The sequence below is a fragment of the Felis catus genome, chromosome E2 (genome assembly GCF_018350175.1).
Source record: "Felis catus isolate Fca126 chromosome E2, F.catus_Fca126_mat1.0, whole genome shotgun sequence".
NCBI classification, from domain to species: Eukaryota; Metazoa; Chordata; class Mammalia; order Carnivora; family Felidae; genus Felis; species Felis catus.
Window position 1 is genome coordinate 18,074,757 of NC_058382.1, and position 22,790 is coordinate 18,097,546.

Consider the following 22,790-nt stretch of genomic DNA (forward strand, 5'->3'; position numbering starts at 1 on the left):
GCGGTTCAGGTCTCTGCCCGCATCGCCTCTGAGGAGGGCATTCCTTGGACCCTCTCCACATGGGCCCCTCCCCTGCTCCAGGCTCTCTGCCTTCATCTTGTGTTAATTCTAACACTCAAGACCCCGAGACATCAGATTCGCTAGCTCCTCTGCTGGCACGTCGGTCAGTGAGGGTGAAGATGTCTGTCTGCCTCGTCCACTGCTTGTCGCGTACATAGTAGGGGCTCGGTAACTGAACGAGTGACCAGTTGTCTGGGCCCTGGGAGGACAGTGAGGCCGGGGGCTGGGTGGAGGGCCACCTGGATCCTGGAGTCCCGGCTTCAGAGCTTCCTGGTCACCTGCCATGCACACCTCAGCACCGCCTGGTGACAGCCACGTCTCTCAGTCAGCTGGCCACGAAATAGGTTTCTGGCAGCCGCCGGACTCGGACGGAATGAGGAGACACCCGCTGGTTGCCAGGGAGCCTGTACAGGCCTCCTCAGGTTCAGGGCCACCTTTAGTCCTTTGAGGGGACCCTCCCCTAAAACCTTTTGGGCACCCTAGATTAGAGATCCCCAAGATTGGGGTGATGTCATATCTTTTTTGTCCCCCAATAACTGGTCTGTGTTGGATGCATTGACAGGTGCTCAGTAAATATTTGCTGAATAAATGGTTGAATGGTTGAATGATACTGGACCTCATTCTTGATACAGAAACCCTCTCACTTAAATAATTCTTGCAGTCTCTCCTTCCTCCAGAAATGCTAACGGGGCTCACGAGAAATCACACTGGGGACAAAGTGAGTCGATGGGGGAAATCAATGCCTCGTTGTGCCGCAACTTCAAGGATGACCAGAACGTGGTCTTTCTCAGGGGCACCTGGGTGGCTCAGTTAAGCATCTGACTCTTGATTTCCCCTCAGGTCATGATCTCAAGGTCGTGAGATTGATCCTGCTTGGGATTCTCTCTCTCTCTCTCTCTCTGTCTCTCTGCCCCTCCCCCCCATTCACACTTTCTCTCTCGCTCGCTCTCTTTCAAAATAAATAAACATTAAAAAAAAAAAAAAAAAGAACATCTCCTCAGAGAACATTCTGGTATTGAGCGGATGGGAAGGCAGGGCAGGGAAGGAAGGTGGAACTTTTGGAGCACCCACCACAGGCCAGGAGTTTGCATCTTCTTGCTGACTGATTAGACACCTGGTTCTGCTTCTAGAACAGGCAGAGAAAGGTCGGAACTGAGAAGCGGAGGGGAAGCTGGAAGGACCTGACTGGAAAAGTCAGAATTCGTGAACATAATAGGGAACTGGCGGCAGTGACGATAGGTGAAAGAGGTTTCTCAAGGCGACTGGCCTTCGAGAAGTTCTTGGGCAACTGTGGCTGTTGACCGAACTTGGCAGGGTCACTTTTGAGAACAGCTGTGAGTGATGAATTGGCTTCCCCTTCTTACATTCTTCAAGAGATGCAAACAAGATGGGAATTTGGTTTTTTAGGGACTTTTGGCTATTGTGTTAAGTTTCTTATAAGGTGACTCCAGCATACGTATGATGGTACCTCACTTCCTCGCTCTCTCTTTTTTTTAAGTTTGTTTATTTTGGGGAGAGAGAGAGAGAGAGAGAGCGTGCGTGCGCACGACTGGGGGAGGGGCAGAGAGAGAGGGAGACACAGAATCTGAAGCAGGCTCCAGGGTCCAATCCAGCAGCACGGAGCCCTATGCGGGGCTTGGACCCACGAACCGAGAGATCATGACCTGAGCCGAAGTTGGACCCTTAACCGACCGAGCCACCCAGGTGCCCCTTTCACTTCCTCCCTTGAACCGCCTGCACGGTAGGTGGTGGCACCTCCATTTTACAGATGAGGAAACTGAGACTCAGATAAACTTGGTGAACTTGCCCAAGATCACTCAGCTGGGCAAGCGGAAGAGTCAAGCCTCAGACTCGCACTTGTCTGCCGGCCGGGCCGGTGTACCGTTTGCAACAAGACAACAGACTCCCCAGTCCGCTGGTTTGGTCCTGAGGTTACCTTGACTCCTTTGCCTTCTCCCCAGGCCCCGTGATGCCCTCTTCATCTCCCCGTCCTCACCCTGACTCCACAGGCACGGGTTCTTTGAAGTGGTATCCGAGCTGTTTTTATTGTGCAGCTCTGTGTTTGTGACACGTCTGTCCACACCAGCGTGTGTCTCAGACCACAAGACCCCTGAGGCGTGGGGCTCAGCAGCGTAATCCTCTCCACGTGGAATGCCTCGCTGACCCGTGGAGGAGCACCCAGCGGGCCAGCAAGTCTTTCTCCCTCATTTCTGTCCCTCCTTCCCTGGGCTTTGCCCCAGAGGCAGACGTTAGGCATAGAATTAGTGAGGGGACTTTCAGAGCAGGGGTAAGGGGGCCAAAGGGATGGAGAGGGGAAGAAAAAAGTATAGTAACAAGCCGATCCCAGCAGGGACACGGCCAGCTGGGGATGGGTGGTGGCAGATGGCAGGGGAGGGGTGTGGGGGGGGCGCTGTACGGTGCAGGCTAGGTGTTTAGATGACTTTCTGGGTAGAAAGGAGAGCGGGCCAGGAGCAGGCCTTTGGGAGGGCCAGGGCCCCCAGCGTTGAGAAGGAAGGCTGTCTCTGGGCGACGCACGAGGTTCTGTGCACTGGCTGGGGTTTCAGTAACCGTGCGAGTGTGCCTGCCCGTGTGTGTGGAGGGGAGGCTGGGGCCTGCTGAGCAGCAGGGGCGGGGCCTGGCCCCTGCGGTCCCCTGGCGCCTCTGCTTCGGCGGGTTTGGCTCTTCAGTGCTTGAGGGTCACGTATTCCACCATTTCCTGGGCCAGAGGCCGCTCCCCAATCCCAAGATGAACCAGCTCGGAGTAATGTATCCCCTCGTCTTCCGGACTCTCTGGAACCACGTTCTCATAGTCTCCCTGCAAAAGCCACGGGGTGTAAGGTTGGCCTCCCGGTCGCCAGCCCCCCGGTCTGCATTCCCTGCCTGTCCTCTCCTTGGCTCCACCCGGGGGTCCTCCTGTCCACACGCCGGCCGTGGTCTGCGTCTCCGACTGGGAGGCGCTGCCCTGGCTCTGACACCTGTGCCTGAGCACCCCTCCCACCAGCAGCCCTGGCCCCCACTGAGGCCACCGAGTCCCTCCCTCCTGGGAGTCACAGCTGAGGCCAGGTCCCCCACCCTCCCCCACCCTCACCTCCTACAGCCCCGCCCTCTTACCACTCGATGCTTCTGCACCACGGAGTAAGTGACCGTGTCGTCCCTGTTTGGGGAAGGTCCTTCTGTCTCTGGGGTCCCTGCGTCTCTGAGAGGGAGGGCAGGTGGATGGCCGCAGATGAAGTATTTCGCACGAACTCCCCTCCTACTTCCAGCTCCCTTAGACCCTGAGAGCACCCCGGAGCAGGGCCTGGCTCCCGTGCCGGGCACAAAGAGGGCAGACAGGACACGAGCCATTCCTCCCTCCCAGGACCCTCACTCAGTACCCAGTTATTGGTGCGTCGGCGTCACCGACAGGAAAGCGCAAAGTCGCGTAACTGATGGCATCTTCCATCACCGGATTGTAGCACCCCAGGGAGTGAGGGTCTTCGGAGAGCGGGGCCCTTCGAACCTGGGAGAGAGACGGGGTCTCGGCTCTCACCACTCCATTCTCCGCCAAGACCCCCTCCCCTGACCTCTGACCCCCACACCTCCCCACGGTGCTCCTTGCATCCCATCTTCACTTTGTCTCCCCTTGACTTTACGGTCTGCCCTCCATTTCATCTTTCTCCCATGTCCTACCTTTTTATTCCTCACAAAGAAGCTCTGCCCACTGGAATTTTCCTGGAGCCCCTGCTGGCTCCGTATCTTCTTCCAGCTAAGAAACAAAATCCCGCTCGGTGAGGCTCAGGGGGATGGGAACAGGACCCCGTGGAGTCGGGCATGCGGGGTCGACAGGATGGCTAACGGGAGTCCCTCCAGGGAAGGAATCAGGGAGAGACGGGCCTTGGGAGTTGCTCACCTTTTCTGAAGCTTGACGCCCCAGAAGGCCAGGAGGAGGGCGGCCAGGCAGAACCCCACTCCCACGGCCACTCGCCTGCCGATGGTCTCTGGGCTGTCTGGTGGGGGGAAGAGCGACCATGAGTTGGTGACACTGCATCTCTCCGATAACCTCTGGCCTGCAGCATCCGCCTGGAAGGAATCCTCAACCTCTCTGCATGGCCGCTGTCCTTGCCTTCCAGACTCCCCTTCCACACGCAGGGGACGTGATGCAGAGGAAGGGAGAAGCCAGTCCCTGCCTTCGGGGCCCCATGAGGAGGAAAGGGCTGACTCTCCTGGGAAACACCTGTCTTGTGACAGACACAGGTGCACACACAGAGTACGCAGTAAAGGCTACCGCTTGGCCTTACTTATCAGAACGTGAAATCACTTGTTCTTTGACGTAGCAACGCCATGTAGAAATTTATCCTGCCACTGTCCTTCCTGGGGGCCCAGAGCCGGAGATGACACAAGGCCGTAGGGAAGGCACTGAGCGCTTCCGTGCATGGGAATACACTGACAAGGCAGCCCTGAAGGAAAGAGGCAGGTCTCCGGGGTGTCTGCAAAGTGGAGACCCCAGAAACAGGTTTTTATACAGTACGCTGCATTTCCAAATAACACTGCTCAGGCTGTCTCCCCTCAGCATCCAGCTTTGCAGGGCATGATCCTCTAAATTTAAAACCATGGCTCCAAGTTTAATCTGCAAAAGCACAATAAACAAATTAAATATCTTCCCTATAGTTTCCAGACCCTTCAGACACGCTGTGCATGCGCGGATAGAGAACAGTCTCCAAGTGGTATTGTTACGTGGGGAAACAAAAGAACATCCAGGGCAATGTGTGGGCTCTCTCACGATTTGCGTGACGAAGGGTGTATAGGCCTAGATCTACTTAAGTGTCTTGCGCATGTAGAACAGCTCTGTGAAGAGAAGCAACCAGCCGCCGGGAGTGAGGGCCTTCAGGGAGAGGGTCGAGTTCTCAGGGAGAAAGAAGGGAGAGGGGTCTTGCTACCATTTACCCCCTCGTGCTGTTTTAGCTTTACTTTGTCTTGAAAAAAAAAAAAGCTAGGGGCGCCTGGGTGGCGCAGTCGGTTGAGCGTCCGACTTCAGCCAGGTCACGATCTCGCGGTCCGGGAGTTCGAGCCCCGCGTCGGGCTCTGGGCTGATGGCTCGGAGCCTGGAGCCTGTTTCCGATTCTGTGTCTCCCTCTCTCTCTGCCCCTCCCCCGTTCATGTTCTGTCTCTCTCTGTCCCAAAAATAAATAAATGTTGAAAAAAAAAAAAAAAGCTAAAATCCCAAAAGATAAAAAGAGGCAGCCTATCAAGGGTGAGACAGAGAGAGACAGAGAGGGACCCAGTAAGAGCTCAGGGTGTCTGGAAGGCGGGGGGCAGCCTGAGAGGGAGCCCTCCTAGAGAGAGTCAGGAGTGACGGGGAGAAGGGGGGAAGAAAGGTGAGTGGGGGGGGGCAAGGGGGGTGCCTGGGAGTGACGCACCAGGCTGCCCCCCAGGACTGGGGCGGGGGAAGGAAGGAGAAAGAGGGGTCAGAGAAGAAGAGGTAAGGAGCCTTACAGTAGACAGTGAGGGTGCTGGGGGTCGACTGGCCCATGCCCAGCCGGTTGATGGCCTGGCACCGATAGGCTCCTGAGTGCTGGACCTTCACGGGATCCAATCTCAGCATCTGATCATAATGCTGGAGGTTTTGGTTTTTCCAGTCAAACCAGCTATACTGGAAGATGGGAGGGTTGGCGTCGCCCTCACATGTCAGGACTGCCTTCTTCCCCTCCATCACTTCGTCCTTTGGGCCGATGGACACACGCAGCCTCCTCGGTGCATCTATAAGGAGAAGCGAAATCAGGATCCAGGTAGCCGGCCACCTGCTCTCCTGTCTGTCGCCAGCTCCAGCCACTCACACAGCACTTGGAGGATCCTGGCCTCAGACGCGGTCTGTCCTACGGAGTTGTTGACCAAGCAGTTGTAATTGCCAGCGTCTTCTGGAGAGATGGCGTCAAAGGTCAGTTCTCTTCCCTCCTTCAGAAAGATTCCATTTTTCTTCCAGAAGAAGCGGACGTCTCTGGGGCGGCTACTTGAGAAGTTACATCCAAGGAGGACTCGGTGCCCGGAGTGAATGTCAGAAGGGGGGCTGATCTGCTGGACCCTGACATCTCTTGGGGCATCTGGAGAGCAAGGGCCTCAAGGGGTCAGGCTGACCTCTTGGGCCCCTTTCCCTCTTCTTGTCCCCAGGACTTCCTCTCCCCTGGGCCCTGAGGCCAGACGTTCAGCCCTCAGTTCTCTGTGAAGGTTCTGGCCCAGGCCCCAGGCCCCTCCCCCTTAGAGCCCATACCCCAGCTGGCCCACCTCTCCGAACCCCTTGCCCGCTCACTCACACAGGACATCCAGGCTGACAGAGGGAGCCCACGAACACCACTGGTTGCAGGCTGCACAGGAGATTGGTCTGGCGTCCCAGGAAACTTTCTCAATTATCAGCACCTCGCGTAATGGTTTCTTCCGGGAGCCTTGGAAGTTCCATTCGTATCGGGTAACTTCGGGATTACTGGAATTGTAGTTACAGGACAGGGTCACATTGTCTCCTTCTCGAATCGGTGTGGGGTTTTGAATCACTGTGGTTACCTCCTTGGGAGGATCTGGGAGAAAACCAGAGAGATGGGCGAGGGAAAGTCAGCTGTCCGTCACTACCTTTCCCGGCGCCTCCCTCTCCCCCACCCCTCCCCCGCATTCACACAGTTCCTAAATTAACCCAAGGAAGCCTTGGGCTTCCCTCTTGCATCTGTGTGAGGACAGAAACCCCGGCCATTTGGCCTGGCCCCGGTTTGAGGCAGGATGATGCTCAGAGCAGAGCTCCAGCAGAGAACGCATGGTGCGTGGGAGACAGAGGCGCGCTGTTTGCGGGCCTCCGCGTGGGCCGGGGGCACAGAGTCAGTTGGCTGCGGTGCGGGCGTTCACTGGGGGAGAAGCACAGCTCTGGAGCCAGACTGGCAGACGCCGTGACTTAGAGCTGAGTGATCGTGGGCCGTGGGACTCAGTTTACTTATCCATCAGGTGGGGTCCTAAGAGTACCTAACCTTGTAGGATCATTGCGAGGACAAAATGAGCTGAAGCAGCCAGGGCAGAGCAAATGCTTAGTAAACGCCGCTGCCGCTGGGTCACACGCTGTCTAGATGTTTGGGATTGGAGCGTCCCCATCAGAGTATCTGGCTCAGACTCTGACATCCCAGGGTCCGAGGATCAAACCTATGGATCCTCTCTGTCCTGGGCTCGACTCACTGACACGATTCACTGTGTTAAACAGGGTCTGACCCCCGATGGGGAGGTAACGAGACATTTTGCTCCAGTTCTCCTCCGACACATCAGGCCCCCTCCTGGGGCTCAGCCACTGCCTCGTGATGCCGAGTCTCCGCGTCCCTCATGGGGCCCTGGCATCTTGCTTTCGTTCATTCGACAAACATCTACCGGGCACCTACCACGAGCCAGACCCTGTTCTGGTGCTGGGTGTACAACCGGGGACGACAGCGAGGCACCCACCCCAGGGGCTTACACGTTGAGAGACCCCGGCCTCTGCTTGCCGCCCATTCGAGGACCCAGGAATCCCCTGTGCTCCATTTCCCTTCCTCCTTCTCCCTCTAGAACCCAGAAGCCCTGTGACTACTCACACTGGACATCTAACTCAGCTTCCCCGCCAACTTGTCCAGTACCAAGGCTGTTTTCGGCCAAGCAGGAATAATACCCAGCGTGCCCGAGGAGGACCGCTGGGATCTGGAAGGTCTTGCTTGTCCTTCCGGGTACTTGTTTCTTATCGTGATACCAGGTGTAATTTGTTGGAGGAGGATTGGCCGGTGACACGCAAGTCATCTGTACTTTATTTCCCTCCTTAGCTGGTGAGGGGAGGATCTCAACCCTGGAAGATTCCGGAGCATCTGGAAAAAGCCCGCAGAGGCAGAGGGAGGTGAGCCAGGGCCTCCCTTGCTCACCTCTCAAGGGCCTTGGTTCCACCCCCTGCTAACTCCCTGCCTGCCCCCCTCCCAGCTCCCAGGAGGCTCACAATATACTTGAAGGTCCACTTCTTCCGACTGTCCTGAGCCTATTATATTGGAGGCCTCACACTGGTACTTCCCACTCATCTCCTTGGTCACAGTGGACAGAGTCAGCGTGAGTGTCTCCTGCTCCCTCAGCAGGGTCCCATCCTTGAGCCAGGCTATATTCTGGTAGCCGGGGTTGCTGCTGAGGACCTGGCACGTCATGGTCACAGTCTCTCCCTCTGTTACGATGGCTTCTCTGGGGGTTGCCTCAATCTTCAACTTTGGGGCATCTAGAGGAGCAGGGGGCGCAGTGGGAGAGGGGGTGGGACCTCTCAGAGGGTGTAGCGTGGTGGGAAGTTGCAGGGCTTTGATTCTGATAAAGCGGCAGTTAAACGGAGTGTGTGCGTGTGTGCGGCCACTCGCGTGACCCTCGTCCACGGGGGGGGGGGGTGGGGGGGTGGGCTGGCCCCAGCATCCAGGTGACTCTCACAAACTCCTAACTTGTCTCTGCTCTACGCACGCCCCCAGCTCTCCAAAGTTCTAGTCACCGGCAACCAGCAGCCTTCCTAACACTGTCGCTCGGACTTTGTTACTCCCCTGCTTGAAACCATTGCGTGGATTCCACGCTCAGAATACAACCCCAAACCCTGCTGCAGCCCGTGAGATCTGCCCTTGGCCCTCCTTTCCTCCCGCTGGGCCCCCTGCTCTGTCGCAGGCACACCGAGCTCCTACCTCGAGGCCCTCGTCCTCGCTCTTTCCTCTTTCTGGAATCTTCTCGCAAATAAACCTCTGCGTGCCCCAGTCTTTCCCTTCCCTCAGGTTCACCTTCCTCAGAGAAGCCTCTATCCCTCCCTCCGTCTGCCCTTGCCCGGCTTTATTGGCCCCCACTACACTTATCCCTGCCTACAGTTAAGTTCTCTGTTTCCTTGTTACTCTGTTTCCTGTTTGTCTTCCCCATTGCCATGCCAGCTCCAAGTGGGCAAGAAGTTTGCTCACCGCCAGAACAGGGCCTGGCACCTGGGAGGCACCCAGTAAATATTTATTGGATGAATGAATGAATGAGGCACGAACAATGATGTGAAACCGCCTCTTACCCCGCCCACCACCTCCTCCTCCCGTGTAACCACGTGATCTCAACTTCGTGTCATGGCTCGAGGATATTCAAGTATTTTATTCTGTTAGATAGACCAAAGCAGATGCTAAGATGAATCCGTTCCCTGAAACACTGGGGCTTGATAACGGGGGTGGGGTGGGGGTGGGGGTGTCAGGAGCTGGAGGGGGGGTGGTGGAGAGCATGCAACCCTGATGCCTGTTTCCTTCTGTGTAGGTGCCTGGCACCCTTGGTGCCCTCGAGGGCTGGAAGAGAAGAGACAAGGCCCTCGTCCTTCCCCGGGGGGCCCTGGGGGACACTCACGCTTCACATCCAGCCCCACGCTTTCCTCGGAGAGTATCCGCTCTGCTCGGGGGTCCCAGAGCTGGCAGGAAAGATTCTTGCCGTGGTGAGTCCACTGCGGCTGGAAGGTGAGCTTGCTCTGTGTGGACACGGTCTTGGTGGTCAGGAGGGTGGAGGTGACAGCAGGCTCCTCCAGGGACCACTTCAGCTGGATCTGGTACCCAGGACAGGAGAAATTCAGCGAGCAGGTCAGAGTGACTTCCTGGGACTCCTGGATTTCTGGAGGGAGCTGGATGTGAGGTGAGAGAGGCGTCTCTGCAAAAGAGGAGGGGGCCGTGCTGGGGGCCTGGGAGAGCGAGGGCCCGTGTGCCAACCTCGCACACCTGCCTTTACCCACCCCCAGCCCCAGGTAACCCCTCAGGAGCCCCTCGCCGGTCCCTTCCGCCTCTGCACCTCTCTCCCGGCCGCCTTTCTCTGCTTTGAATCACTTTTGCTCGGCGGAAGCACTCTCTCTTGTGAATGCCGCCGCTCCTGAGGAATCCCGTATTCTATTTCATACGTACCTCGTGCCCCCGCCCTGATGTTTGCTCTCTAAACATTTTTGACACGGCTCCCCCATCCCAAATGAATTTTACCGGTTTAGGTCCCCACGCCTTTCTTGGCTTTGCTGACAAGCCTGCGTTTGTAATGACCTCCACACTGGAGACCTCCAGTGTGGCGCTCCTTCAGTGGGTGCCGTTAGTGGGCCTGTGTGTCTCCGGCTCTCCCCGGGGCTGGGCCGCCCTGAGACGACAGGTCTGAAACCACAGCTCTCACCCCCGTGTAGCTGCTTAGACGCCCCCCCCCCCACCTCCCCCACCACCACGGAAGACACAGGCTGTGGGGTGGAGGCCCCGGGCCCGTGCTTGATTCATCCCCTACATGTGTCTCATTTGGCCATGAAGGCCTAATTAGAATTAATCACCAACATTAAGGCATTGGGAGATTTTGCTTGAAAGTCCACATTTCCATCTTCTCGTCAAAAATCAGGCCACCTGGAACCCGGATTCCGGAATGGGTGGGCGTTGAGTGGCAGGTGGGAGGCCCGAGGGGAGACCAGAGGTCTGGCCTCAGCCCCAGCCCCATTATCTTGTGCTGCCCGCTCACTCACTGGCACCTCCGGCCTGGCTTGCCACCCCTGTCCCAGGGGCTGGGTGTTTTCCACCTCCCTTCTTGCCCAAAACCGAGGCAGAGAACCCCATCCCCCAGGGCCTTACCAGAGACGTTGAGGTCTATTTTCTCCATCCATTTGTCATTCTTCGTTGTCACTCTCAGCCCAAGCCAGCCACTGTCATTGACGGACACAGGGTGGATGTGTATGGTGCAGTTGGACTTTTTGTCTCCCAGGAATTGAACCCTCTCCCGGTGAGGCAGAGTCTTCCCAGCCTTCGCGGTATCGTACAGGATGGTCCCACTGAAGTCCTTGCGGGTCTCGTCATAGTGATAGTTGTGGTACAGGGTCAGGTTTTCCAGCATTTGTCTACTCCCTGGAACTTTGTAGTCACAGGGAATCCAGACGCAGGCCCCATCCCAGGTGTAGAGGGTGTGGGGGTGCTCAAACTTCCATTGAGATGAGTCAGAGAAGGCCAAGTATTCTGGAACCCACCACAGTGATCAAAAAACATTATTGAGGGGCATAAAGAGCTTTCAAATGAATAAAGAATCCCCTCTAAAGACAGAGGGAGAGAGGAAGGTACACACACACATACCCTGCCTGTCCCCTCCTCCCCAATACTTACTCTTTGCTCCAGAGCTTTCCTCCTCCTCTAGCTCCCACAGACTCCCAGAACCCAAGCCTAGGCCACAGTCCTTACCAAGGAGCAGGAACGAGGGGCCGAGGAGATGCATGGTGCTGTGTCTGGGCAGGAGCCTGGGCCGGGAAGAGTTGTCTTTGAGCCATCTGGTCACTTGCTTCTTTCAGATGGCTTTTCTTGCTCACCCACCAAACTCCAACCCCTCTTCCCTGATCCCAGGAGAACCATGCCTGCTTGCCTTGCAGGATGTGAATTCTGGATGTTCATGGGGCCTTTTGTGGGTATGTCGTGTCTATTCTCTCAGCCTAAGAACTCTGTAAGACTAGCCTGTCTCTCTTTCTAGCCCTCCTTCCTTTCTTCCATCCATCCTTCCATCCATCCTTCTATCCATCCATCCATCCATCCATCCGTTCATCCTTCTATCCATCCATCCATCCATCCATCCATCCATCCATCCATCCATAATTTTACAAACTTCCTGCCCAGCTCTCAGGCTTTGAGTGGCATCAGACTCCTGAGTGCCTTGAATTCCAGGCCTGGGGTAACTTGAAGCTCACCTTGAGGCAACTAGTGAAGGTTCTTATATGGGGGAGAGCCATGATCAAAACTTGATTTTTAAAGACCAGGAGCAAAATAACTCTAAAACTAACAAGTGTGATGCCAGGAGAGCATTTAGAGGGGTCTGGAAGGACTTCGGAGAATGTGGTCCAAGGGTCCCACTCAGATACCCCTGGGGGCTGGGTGGAAAACATAAATCAACCAGGTGGGAACAAAGGTCATGGCTTGGGTAAAGACAATGACTGTCCCGGTCCCAACCAATTGTTGCCAAGTGGGAATGTGAGCTCAGCACTGCCTGATCTTCCAGTGCTTTAAGAGAAATAAGCTGGATTTTCCTGTGAAATGTCCTGCTTTCATCAACAAACAAACAAACAAACAAACAAGCAAACACGGTGCTGGCCAGTCCGCGGGCTGAAGGCAGTCCAAGGGCCCCCAGTTTGCAGCCCTGCGCATCTGTCCCTCTCTGATCAGTGAGTTTGTGTGCCACCTTATTAGACTTTTACATAGAGTTACATTTACATAGAGTTAAATTTAAGCCCCAATTTGCATGACTGGGCCCCTCCGTGCCGGTCCCTCTGGAGTTAGCAGGATGTGTGACAGAGTGTGTCTCCGGTGTCAGGGCAGACCTGCACCCCTCCCACCTGCCCTGCCAACATTTCCCACGCATCAAACACCCCTCACCCCCTGGGGCTGTTTATCTCCTCAGGCTGCATGGCTCCTGCCAAATGCTGTTGGGTGGCTGGTACCCGGAGGTGTGGGGGAAGCTAGGCTGCTTGCTGAGCAGGAAGGAGGGGTCTGTCCCCAGGCGTAGTGTCTGTGCTGGCCTGGCCGGGTCTCAGGCTCGGGTTAAGGGTGAGGGGTCTGAACTGGGACAGACTCTCCAGGTAGAAGTGACACCGGCTCTGCAGGTGCTAACAGAGCTACACGCAAAAACACCTTCAAGGCCACGTCCACTTGAGAAAAGCTGGGTGAAGAAGGTAAACAGAATTCTTTACCGTGGCTCTTTCTGGTCCCTTATAATCAGCTGTGTGTGCATCACACATCTGCCGACACGGGGGCCAGAGCACAGTACAGTGCAGTACGTTGCCCACGCTTCTTTAGCCATGGAACTGATTTTACGTTTCCCGCGAGAAACTCGGCAGGGCTGCAGGGTCAGCGTTTTGAGGGATGCGCTCCGGGTCCCCTTTGGGTTTCCACAAGAGCTGTGGCAAGGGCTAGATTCCATTCTCTGGGGCAAAGACCAGCCTCCAGTAGCCGGACCGTTGTGCCCCTTCTGCCGCCAGCCGCCAGCCGCACCTTCATGGGGGAATGCCTTGAGAACACCAGGATGAGGGGGAGAGGGCACTTCTCAGAGCAGAGCTACGTGCTCGCCCCCGGCAGCTCCAGGCAGTCGCTGGGACATAAGAAGTGGGACCTTAGACCTGGAAGCGGAAGGCTGCTGAGACAGGGTGGGGCGTGGAGGCTGGGGACAATAGGCATTAGGCACAAAGGCTCAGGACAAGGCCATGCTACCCAGACCCATGGTGGCCTGCTCGACATAGGCCTGCTGAGGACCTTGCAGGATCTCAGAGCCCGCCTCCCTGAGTCCATTCTTCCCTCCTGGGCATCTGGTGACCCATCCTATTCTCAGAAGACTCCACAAGCCCATCAGAGGGCATGCTCAAAGATGGGGGTCTACATCCTGTTGATACATGGGTAAGGGGGGGGTCCCGCTGTGCTCCCAGCCCCAAGAACTGTGCTTGGCACACAGCAGCTGCTCCGTGCCGGCATGCTGAATGCAAAAGAGAGCAAAATAATTTTTACCTGTTTCCTCGTGTCTTCCCTCTTCAGGGACCTTGGCAGCATCTGAGAGTGAAAGGGGAAGCACAGCGAAGGATTTTCACCCTCCTTGGCCCCACCCCCTGCCCCTGTGTGACTCTCGGGGCAACCAAGAGGCATGGTGAAGTGGGGAGGGGGGAAAAGAGGCCATGAGGGCAACTTGGGCTCGGAATCAGCTTGAAAGGAACACTCGAGTACCTACGGTCAGTTTTTAGGTTCGGTGTATGGAGTTTCTACATCAGATAGTTTCAGAGCTAGTCCCTCCACAACTTCCTCTCTATCCAGCTCTCAGGAAATGCTGATAATTTAGGCCAAGCAGATTAGAACCGCCAGCCTGCTGAAAAAGGCACAAGGCAATATGAAAGCGTTGGTAGTTTAGTGACACCATCCAGTTATTCTCATTCCTATTACTTTCTCTCCAAAGGCCAGAATGGTCGGGAAATCTGATCACTTACACTGAGGCTCCAGCAGCTCCCGAGGGTTGAGGGAAGAGCTCACAGTATCAAAAGGAAAAAAGATAACTTTCATGGAGTGTTCTTGAATGGGCAAGTCTTGAGACTAGAAACTTACCACTTTCATCAGGCTTCTGTGAGTGTCTGGAGACCAGACCCAGACATCAGGCAAAGCCATTCAAATCCTGCAGATGGTCAGGGAAGTCTCTGAGAAATCTTCACCCTGGTATCATCAAACTCTACTGACTACCAGCCACTGAGAAAGGAACAGAAAAGGGGAGGGGCTTCTGGGTGGCTCAGTCGGTTAAGCATCTGACTTTGGCTCAGGTCATGATCTCATGGTTCATGAATTTGAGCCCCGCATTGGGCTCTGTGCTGACAGCTCAGAGCCTGGAGCCTGCTTTGGATTCTGTCTCCCTCTCTCTCCCCAAAATAAATAAACATTTAAAAAACAAACAAAAAAAGAAACAGAAAAGGAACAACTTATTCAAAAGACAGTAATGTTATGGGAAGGTATATTCTTCCCTATTTCTTCTGCTAAGAACAATTAAAAACTCTGGATCTTATAAAATAAGCATAAGAAGACACTGAAAGATTGAGAGAAGGCACACTGGTTAGGGACCTTGGGACCTGAGGAATGATATGACCATGAATTCTCTGGGTTTTCTCTTCGCTTCATCTATCCCAGACTGAATACTGAAGAAGCAAGCAACTGGAAATGACAATGAGCACAGACAAAAAAAAAAAAAAAAAAAAGTTCCAGCAAAACTCTGCTCTTCTAGCTAAAGAAGCAAGAAAGGGGCAGCCCAGAAAGACAGAAATCTTTCATGCAGTAACTGCTCTACTCCAGCGAAATGTCACAGAAAAACCTGCTGCTTCACTTCTACCCCTGACAGCAAAGGCTGAGTGGGACCCTAGACTTTCACCCTTGCCAGGCCACGCCCCCATACCACATCTGAGTGGTGCCAGAGGAGGCTGAGTGTGGGGCTGGGCCCTCCAGCCCCTCTGGGCTCTTTCTCCCCACAGTGTCAGTAGAAACCACATGGGCAGCCTGAACATCCAACCCCACCCTGTGATGAGACATCATACTCCTCACTGGAGTGGTGTAAGAGGAGGTCTAGGGGAGAATCAGGACTTTCACCATCACTCAGTGATCATAAGCCCAACTTCTGTGGAATCTGCATGAAAGCCATGTGGAGAGCAATAATGATGTACCCCCTCCCTCTTCCAGTCAAGATGGTATTAATGGGTGCATAATGGGGAACCTGATCTTTCACCCCTGCCCAGCAATGAGAAAACTTCACACACACACACACACACACACACACACACACACACACACACCAGCTGTCAAGAGAGGCTGAGTGGAGAACCTGAACTTCTACCCCCATTTGGTAATAATGAGGCAGTGCCCCTGTTCATTTCACTGGAACAGTGTCAGGGGAAGCTTGCTAAAACACTGATTTAAATAAGATCCAGTCCCATAAATAATACCCAAAATGTCCTCGTTTCATTTGAAAATCACTCAGCCTACTAAGAACCAGGAAGTTCTCAAACTGAATGCAAAAAGATAATCAACAGACACAAACACCAAGATGACACAGATGTTGGAATTATCTAACAAGGATTTTAAAACAGCCATCATAAAAATGCTTCAGTGAGCAATTACAAACATGTTTGAAACCTATTGAAAAAAATAGAGTGTCAGCAAAGAAATAATAAAGAATCAAAAGGAAATTTTAGAACTAAAAAATACAATAACTGAAATTAAAAGCCCTAATGAATGAGCTCAACATCAGAATGGAACATGGAACATTAGAAATTACCCAATTTGAAAAACAGATAGAACAAACTGAAGGAAAAAAAAAGAAGAACAGAGCCTCAAGGACATGTGTGGCTAGTATAACAAAAGATCTAACATTCATGTCATTGTAGTCTCAGGAGAGGAGAAAGAGGGTGAGCCTGAGAAAATATTTGAAGAAATAATGGCTGAAATGTTCCTAATTTGACAAAACAAACAAAAACCATATTATCTACAGATTCAGGAAGCTGAGTGAATCCCAAACAAGATTAACCCAAAGAAATCCATGTCAAGACACATACTAGTCAAACTTATGAAAATTAGACAAAGAAAAAATCTTGAAAGCAACCACAGAGAAATGATGCATTACCTACAGGGAGAAAACCCATTCAAATGACAGTAGATTTTGTATCAAAAAGGTGATAAGGTGATAAGAAAGGTGTTATGGGGGCTCCTGGGTGGCGCAGTCGGTTAAGCGTCCGACTTCAGCCAGGTCACGATCTCGCGGTCCGTGAGTTCGAGCCCCGCGTCGGGCTCTGGGCTGATGGCTCGGAGCCTGGAGCCTGTTTCCGATTCTGTGTCTCCCTCTCTCTCTGCCCCTGCCCCATTCATGCTCTGTCTCTCTCTGTCCCAAAAATAAATAAACGTTGAAAAAAAAATTAAAAAAAAAAAAAGGTGTTATGAAAGTGAAACAGCATCTCTTAGATACTGAAAGAAAAGAACTATCAACCCAGAAATGTATATCTATCCTTCAGGAATGAAGGGGAAATCAAGACATTCTCAGATGAAGGAAAACTAACAATTTTTAACCAACAGATACCCTAGAAGAGTGGCTATAAGGGAATCTTCTAAACAGAAAGAAAATTATTTAAACATTTTTTTAATTTTTTTTTTTTTGAGAGAGAGAGAGAGAGAGATAGAGAGAGAGAGAGAGAGAGACAGAGCGCGAACAGGGAAGAGGCAGAGATGGGGAGACACAGAATCTGAAGCAGGTTCCAGAGACCAACGTGGGATTCAAACTCATGAACCATGAGATCATGACCTGAGCCAAAGTTGGACGCTCAACCGACTGAGCCACCCAGGAGCCCTTGAAAGAAAATGAATTTTTTTTAAAAGAAATTTTGGAACACCAGAAAGGAGGAAAGAAAATGAAAAGAGCAAACCTATGGGTAAATACAAAGGACTTTCCTTCTCTTCTTGAGTTTTCTAAATTATGTCTGGCAAAGCAAAATCTATAACACTGTGTAATGCCGTTCTCAGTGTCTGTAGAAGAAATATTTAAGATAATTATAAATGGGAGAAGGTAAAAGGATGTAAAGGAGGTAAAGTTTCTATACTTCACTTGAGCTGGTAAAATTTTGAAACCAGTAGACTTTGATAAGTTCTATATAATGTAATGCTTAGATCAACCACTAAAACACTATACAAAGTGATATATTAAAAAACACTATAGATAAATCAAAATGGAATTTTAAAAATTGTTCAAGAGACCTACATGAAGGTAGGAAAAAAGAAAACAAAGAAATTAAAAATTGAGAGAACAAAAATAAAAATAAAATGACAGGCTTAGGCCTTACCATGTAAGTAATTACATTAAATGTAAGTGGTGTAAATACACAAATGAAGACAGAGATTGACAGAGTGAGTTAAAAAAATGACCCAACTATATGCTGTCATAAGAAAATAACTTCAAATGTAATTAGACAGGCAAGTTGAAAATAAAATGATGTAAATTAATCAAAAGAAAGTAGAGTTCTTCAAAACAATTAAAAATAGAACTACCATTATGTGTGAGCAATTCCACTTCTGGGGTATTTATCTGAAGGAAATGAAAACACTAATTCAAAAAGATATGGCACCTCCAAGTTCACTGCAGTATTATTTACAATACCTAAGACATAGAAGCCTCCTAAGTGTGCATCAGTGAATGAATGGATAAGGAAAATGTGGTGTGTGTATATACAATGGAATATTACTCGGCCATAAGAAAGAAGGAAATTTTGCCATTTGTGACAACATGGATGGACCTTAAGGGCACTATGCTAAGTGAAATAAGTCAAACAGAAAGACAAACACTGCCTTAACTCCCTTATATGTGGAATCTAAAAAACAAACAAAATGAACTTGTAGATACAGAGAACAGATTGGTGGTTGCCAGAGGCAGAGGATGGGGAGGTGGTCAAAAGGGGTGAAGGTGGTCAAAAGGTGCTGACTTCCAGTTATAAAATAAGTCTTGGGGTGTAATATACGGCATAGTGACTATAGTTAATAATACTGCTATATTTGAAAATTTCTAAGAGAGTAGATCTTAAAAGAAAAAAATTATAACTGTGTGTGGTGATGATGGATGTTAACTAGACTTATTGTGGTGATCATTTCACAATATATATAAATATTAAATCATGTTGTACACTTGAAACTAATGTTGTATGTCAGTTATATCTTAATTTAAGAAAAGTAGACTTCAGAACAAAGAAAATGACCAAAACTAAGGAGGGATGTTATAAGGAAAGTGTCAATCCACCAAGAAGACATAGCAATGCTAAATGTGTGTGTACCAAACAACACAGCTAAAAAATACATGAGACAAAAACCAATAGAAATGAAAGGAGAAATAGACAAAGCCACAGTTATAGTTAGAAACTTTAGCATCCCTCCCTCAACAAATGATAGAGCAACTAGACATTAGAATCAGCAAGGATATATAAGAACTCAAGAACACCATCAACCAACAGGATCTAGTTGACGCTCAAATGATGTAATACGCATTCTTTTCAAGGATCCATGGAACGTATGCCAAGATAAACTAAATTTAGGGCTCTACAACAAGACTTAGAAACTTTGAAATAATTGAAATCTTGTAGAGTACATTCTCTAACCATAATAGAATCAAACTAGAAATTAATAACAGAAAAATCTCTGAAGACTTGGAAACTAAACAGCACACTTCTAAATAATATATGTGTCAAGGAGGAAATCTCAAGGGAAATATAAAAAATACATTGAACTGAAAGAAAACAAAAATAAAACTTATCAAATTTTGTGGTACACAGCTAAGCACAGGAGGTAAATTTATAGAACTAAAGGGTTACATTAAAAGAAGAAAAGTCTCAAATCAGTAATAAAAGTCTCCATCTCCAGAAGCTAGAAAATAAGAGAAAAATAAACCCAAAGCAAGCATACAGAAGGAAATAATATACATAAGGGCAGAAATCAATGAGACTGAAAACACAGAAATAATAGAGAAAATTAAATATCTGTTTCACTGAAAAGACCAATAAAATTGACAAATCTCTAGCAAGGCTGACAAAAAGAGAGAGACGACAAATTGCTAACATTAAGAATGAATGGGGCATGGGGGCACCTGGGTGGCTCAGTCGGTTAAGTGGCTGAATCTTAATTTTGGCTCAGGTCATGATCTCATGGTTCGTGGGATCAAGCCCTGGGTTGCTTGGGATTCTCTCTTCCTCTCTGTGTCCCTACCCTGCTTAAGTGCTCACACAAGCTCTCTCTCTCTCTCTCTCTCTCTCTCTCTCTCTCTCTCTCAAAATAAAGAAATAAACTTAAAAAAAATAATGAAATGGGATATCACTACGGGTCCTGCAGACATCAAAAAGGTAATAAGAGAATGCTATGAACAACTCTATGCACATAAATTTCAAAACTTAGATTAAGTGGATCAATTCCTCAAAAAGTAAAAACTACCACACCCCTCCAGATGTCAGTTAGGTAATTTGTAGAGCCCTATAACTACTGAGATAATTTAAAACATGAAAAAGAAATCTCCAGGCACATATGGCTTTACTGGAGAATCCTACCCAATGTGTAAAGAAGTAACACCAATTCTACATAATATCATCCAGAAAACAGTAGAGGGAACACTTCTCAGCTTATTCTGAGAAGCCAGTATTACCCCGAAACAAACAAACAAAAAGACAAAGACAATGCAAAGAAAAACTACAGACCAATATTCCTCATGAATATAGAGGCAAAACATTTTATCAGAATATTAGCAGATAGAATTCAGCAATATGTAAAAAGAACTATATACTATGACCAAATGGAGATTATCTGAGGGATGCAAGCCTGGTTCAGTATTTGAGAATCAAACAATGTAATCTTATATTAATAGGATAAAGAAGAAAAATCACATGATCATATAAATTGTTGCGGAAAATTTTGACAAAATCCAACACCCATTCACAATAAAAACTCCCTGAGAACTAGGAGTAGACAGGAAATTCCTCCACTGGATAATCTGCAACTAACTTAAAAAAAACTAAAATTGGCCTATCAACACTATAAGACTGAATATTTCCACCCTAAGGTGTCTACAATCACCACTCTACTGAATACAGTACTGGAAATTCAGCAAGGTTGCAGAATACAAAATTAACACAAATATTAGTCATTTACTCACTTTTTTAATACTGACAATAATCATGTGGAAACTGAAATGTAAAATACAATTTCATTTATAGTGGCTTTTTAAAAAGCCATAACTAGATGTAATAAATCTAACAAGACATATATAAGACTTGTATACTGAAAATGACAAAACACTGCTGAAAAAAATAAAAGAAGACCAAAGTAAATACTATATTCATGAATCAGAAGATTAAACATGATAAAGATGTCAATTCTCCTCACATTGATTAAACAGATTCAATGCAATTACTTTCAAAATCCCAGAAAAATTTTTTGTAGCTATAGACAAAATTATTCTTTTTTTCTAATGTTTATTTATTTTGAGAGAGAGAGAGAAAGCATGAGCAGGGTAGGGGAACAGAGAGAGAGGGAGAGAATCCCAAGCAGGCTCCGTGCTGTCAGTGCAGAGCCCAATGCAGGGTTCGATCTCACAAACCGTGAGATCATGACCTGAGCCAAAATCAAGAGTTGGACACTTAACCGACTGAGCCACCCAGGTGCTCCTAGACAAGATTATTCTAAAGTTTATGTAGAAAGACAGAGAACTAGAATAGGAAACATTTCTGAAAAAGAAGAATAAAGGGGCGGTCACTCTACCCCGATTTCAAAGCTTATTATAAAGTAATGTGCAGTAATCAAAACTGTGTGGTATTGGTGGGGGGAATAAATACATAGATAAATGGACTAAAGAACCTGGAAATGACCCCAAACAAGGATGGCCAACTAATTTTTTTATAAAGGAGCAAAAGCAATCCAATGGAAGAAACACAGTCTTTCAACAAATGTTGGTGGAGAGATTGGTTACATCCATAAGCAAAACATGAACCTCAACCCAAACTTCACACTTTGTACAAAAATTACAGTGGATTATAGATTTGTATGTGAAACATAAAACTAGAACACTTTTAGAAGGTAACATGGAGGGGCACCTGAGTGGCTCATTTGGTTAAGCGTCCGACTTTTTTTTTTTTAATGTTTATTTTTGAGTGAGAGAGAGAGAGAGAGAGCAAGCATGCAGGGGAGGGGCTGATAGAGGGAGACACAGAATCCAAAGCAGGCTCCAGGCTCTGAGCTGTCATCACAGAGCCCAACCTGGGGCTCAAACACATGAGCCATGACACCATGACCTGTGCCGAAGTTGAACGCTTAACCAACTGAACCGCCCAGGTATCTGACTCTCGATTTCAGCTCAGGTCATGATCTATAAATTGGATTTCATCAAAATTAAAAATTTGTGTTTGTTTTTGCTTTTGTTTTGCTCTGTGAAAGACCTTGTTAAGACAAGGAAAAGACCAACTACAGACTAGAAGAAAATATTTACATATCTAGAATATATATATGTATGTATATAATTACACACATACACACATACACACACATATAAAAGCTCAACATTAAAAAACTAAATAAAAAAAATCAAATTAGAAGATGGTGTTAAAAATAAACCAGGAAGTTATTTTACCAGCAAAAATTAGTTTATTCAGGAATAACAGAAAATTGCAATTTGGGACATGCAATTGTATAGGCAAGTCCAACAAAGGAAAGGAACATTATTTTATGGACAAGGAGGAAGTTAAAAGGTGTTGTTTGGAATGAAAGTCCATTGGAGAAAAGCCCAAGTCCAGGGTGATGACAGTTTCTCACTGGCTGAGTTGCAGGGGTGATTGATTTCTTGCAGGAGATGCAATGTGCTTCTTTCCCCTGTTGGGCCCTGTAATTGAGGATTCTTTCCTGTTGATGATTCTTCTTTTGGGGTCTGTAATTGACAGTTCTTCCTGTAATTGGCATTGAGTGGTATGGCTCCCCTTTCTAGCCTGCTCCATTTTAGTGAGGCTTCCTTCTATTAATTTTCACAGCGGGCAAAAGACATAAGGAGACATTTCACCAAAGACAATCATATAAAAAATGGTCAGCAATCACTGACCTTTAGAGAAATGCAAATTAAGATCACAATGAGGTAATACTACCACACATCTCTTAGCTGAAATTAAACATAGTGGCAATATCAAATGCTAGAAAGGATGTGCAGTAACTGAATCTTTTAAATATTTCTAGTAGGAGTATAAAATTGTCCAGCCACTTTGGAAAACAATCTCAAAACAGTTCCTCAGGTTAAACATAGAATTACCATAGCTCTCTGCACTTCTAGTCCTTGGTGTATACCCAAGAGTAAAACATATCCGTCCAGAAATTTGAACACAAATATTTGTAGTGACATTATTCATCAGAGCCAAAAAGTAGGAACAACCCAGGTGTCCATCAAGTGATGAATGGATAAAGAAAATATGGTATATCCATACAATGAAATATTTGGCAATAAAAAGAAATAAAGTACTGATAGATACTACCACATGGGTGAAGATGGAAACATTAAGTGAAAAAAGCTGATCACAAAAGACCACATGTTGTATGATTCCATTTATATGGAGTGTCTAGAAAAGGAAAATCTATAGAGACGCAAAGTATTTAATGATTGCCTAGGGCTGAGAGGATATGGGGGGTGACTGCTAATAGACATGGGTTTATTTGGGGGTTGATGAAATGTTCTAA

General features: G+C 48.9%; 1 protein-coding gene and 1 long non-coding RNA gene across 8 annotated transcripts; one reads left to right on the forward strand and one right to left on the reverse strand.

The window, feature by feature from the left end:
- Positions 1-2,086: 2,086 nt before the first annotated feature.
- CD22 (CD22 molecule) lies at positions 2,087-13,892 on the reverse strand. Of its 6 annotated transcripts, XM_003997907.6 has the most exons (15): positions 13,762-13,892; positions 13,545-13,586; positions 11,244-11,299; positions 10,647-11,024; positions 9,412-9,705; positions 8,021-8,287; positions 7,632-7,895; positions 6,348-6,605; positions 5,874-6,137; positions 5,533-5,796; positions 3,950-4,046; positions 3,730-3,805; positions 3,435-3,559; positions 3,172-3,256; positions 2,087-2,875 (listed from the first exon to the last, which is right to left on the reverse strand). In XM_003997907.6, exons 3-15 carry the CDS (start codon positions 11,275-11,277, stop codon positions 2,744-2,746), a joined length of 2,538 nt encoding a protein of 845 aa, XP_003997956.2. In that variant the 5' UTR covers positions 11,278-11,299; positions 13,545-13,586; positions 13,762-13,892; the 3' UTR covers positions 2,087-2,743. The 6 variants fall into 6 exon arrangements, with proteins under 6 accessions (XP_003997956.2, XP_044903245.1, XP_019674249.2 ...); XM_045047310.1 differs by lacking the exon at positions 13,762-13,892 and having other exon boundaries at positions 13,545-13,605; XM_019818690.2 differs by lacking the exons at positions 13,545-13,586; positions 13,762-13,892 and having other exon boundaries at positions 11,169-11,299.
- Positions 6,369-16,761, forward strand: LOC123382455. 2 transcript variants are annotated; one of them, XR_006590843.1, is made up of 5 exons: positions 6,369-6,499; positions 7,606-7,924; positions 8,005-8,127; positions 9,325-16,251; positions 16,488-16,761. It is a non-coding gene; the product is annotated as an uncharacterized LOC123382455 (long non-coding RNA). The 2 variants fall into 2 exon arrangements; XR_006590842.1 differs by lacking the exons at positions 9,325-16,251; positions 16,488-16,761 and having other exon boundaries at positions 8,005-8,465.
- Positions 16,762-22,790: the final 6,029 nt, after the last annotated feature.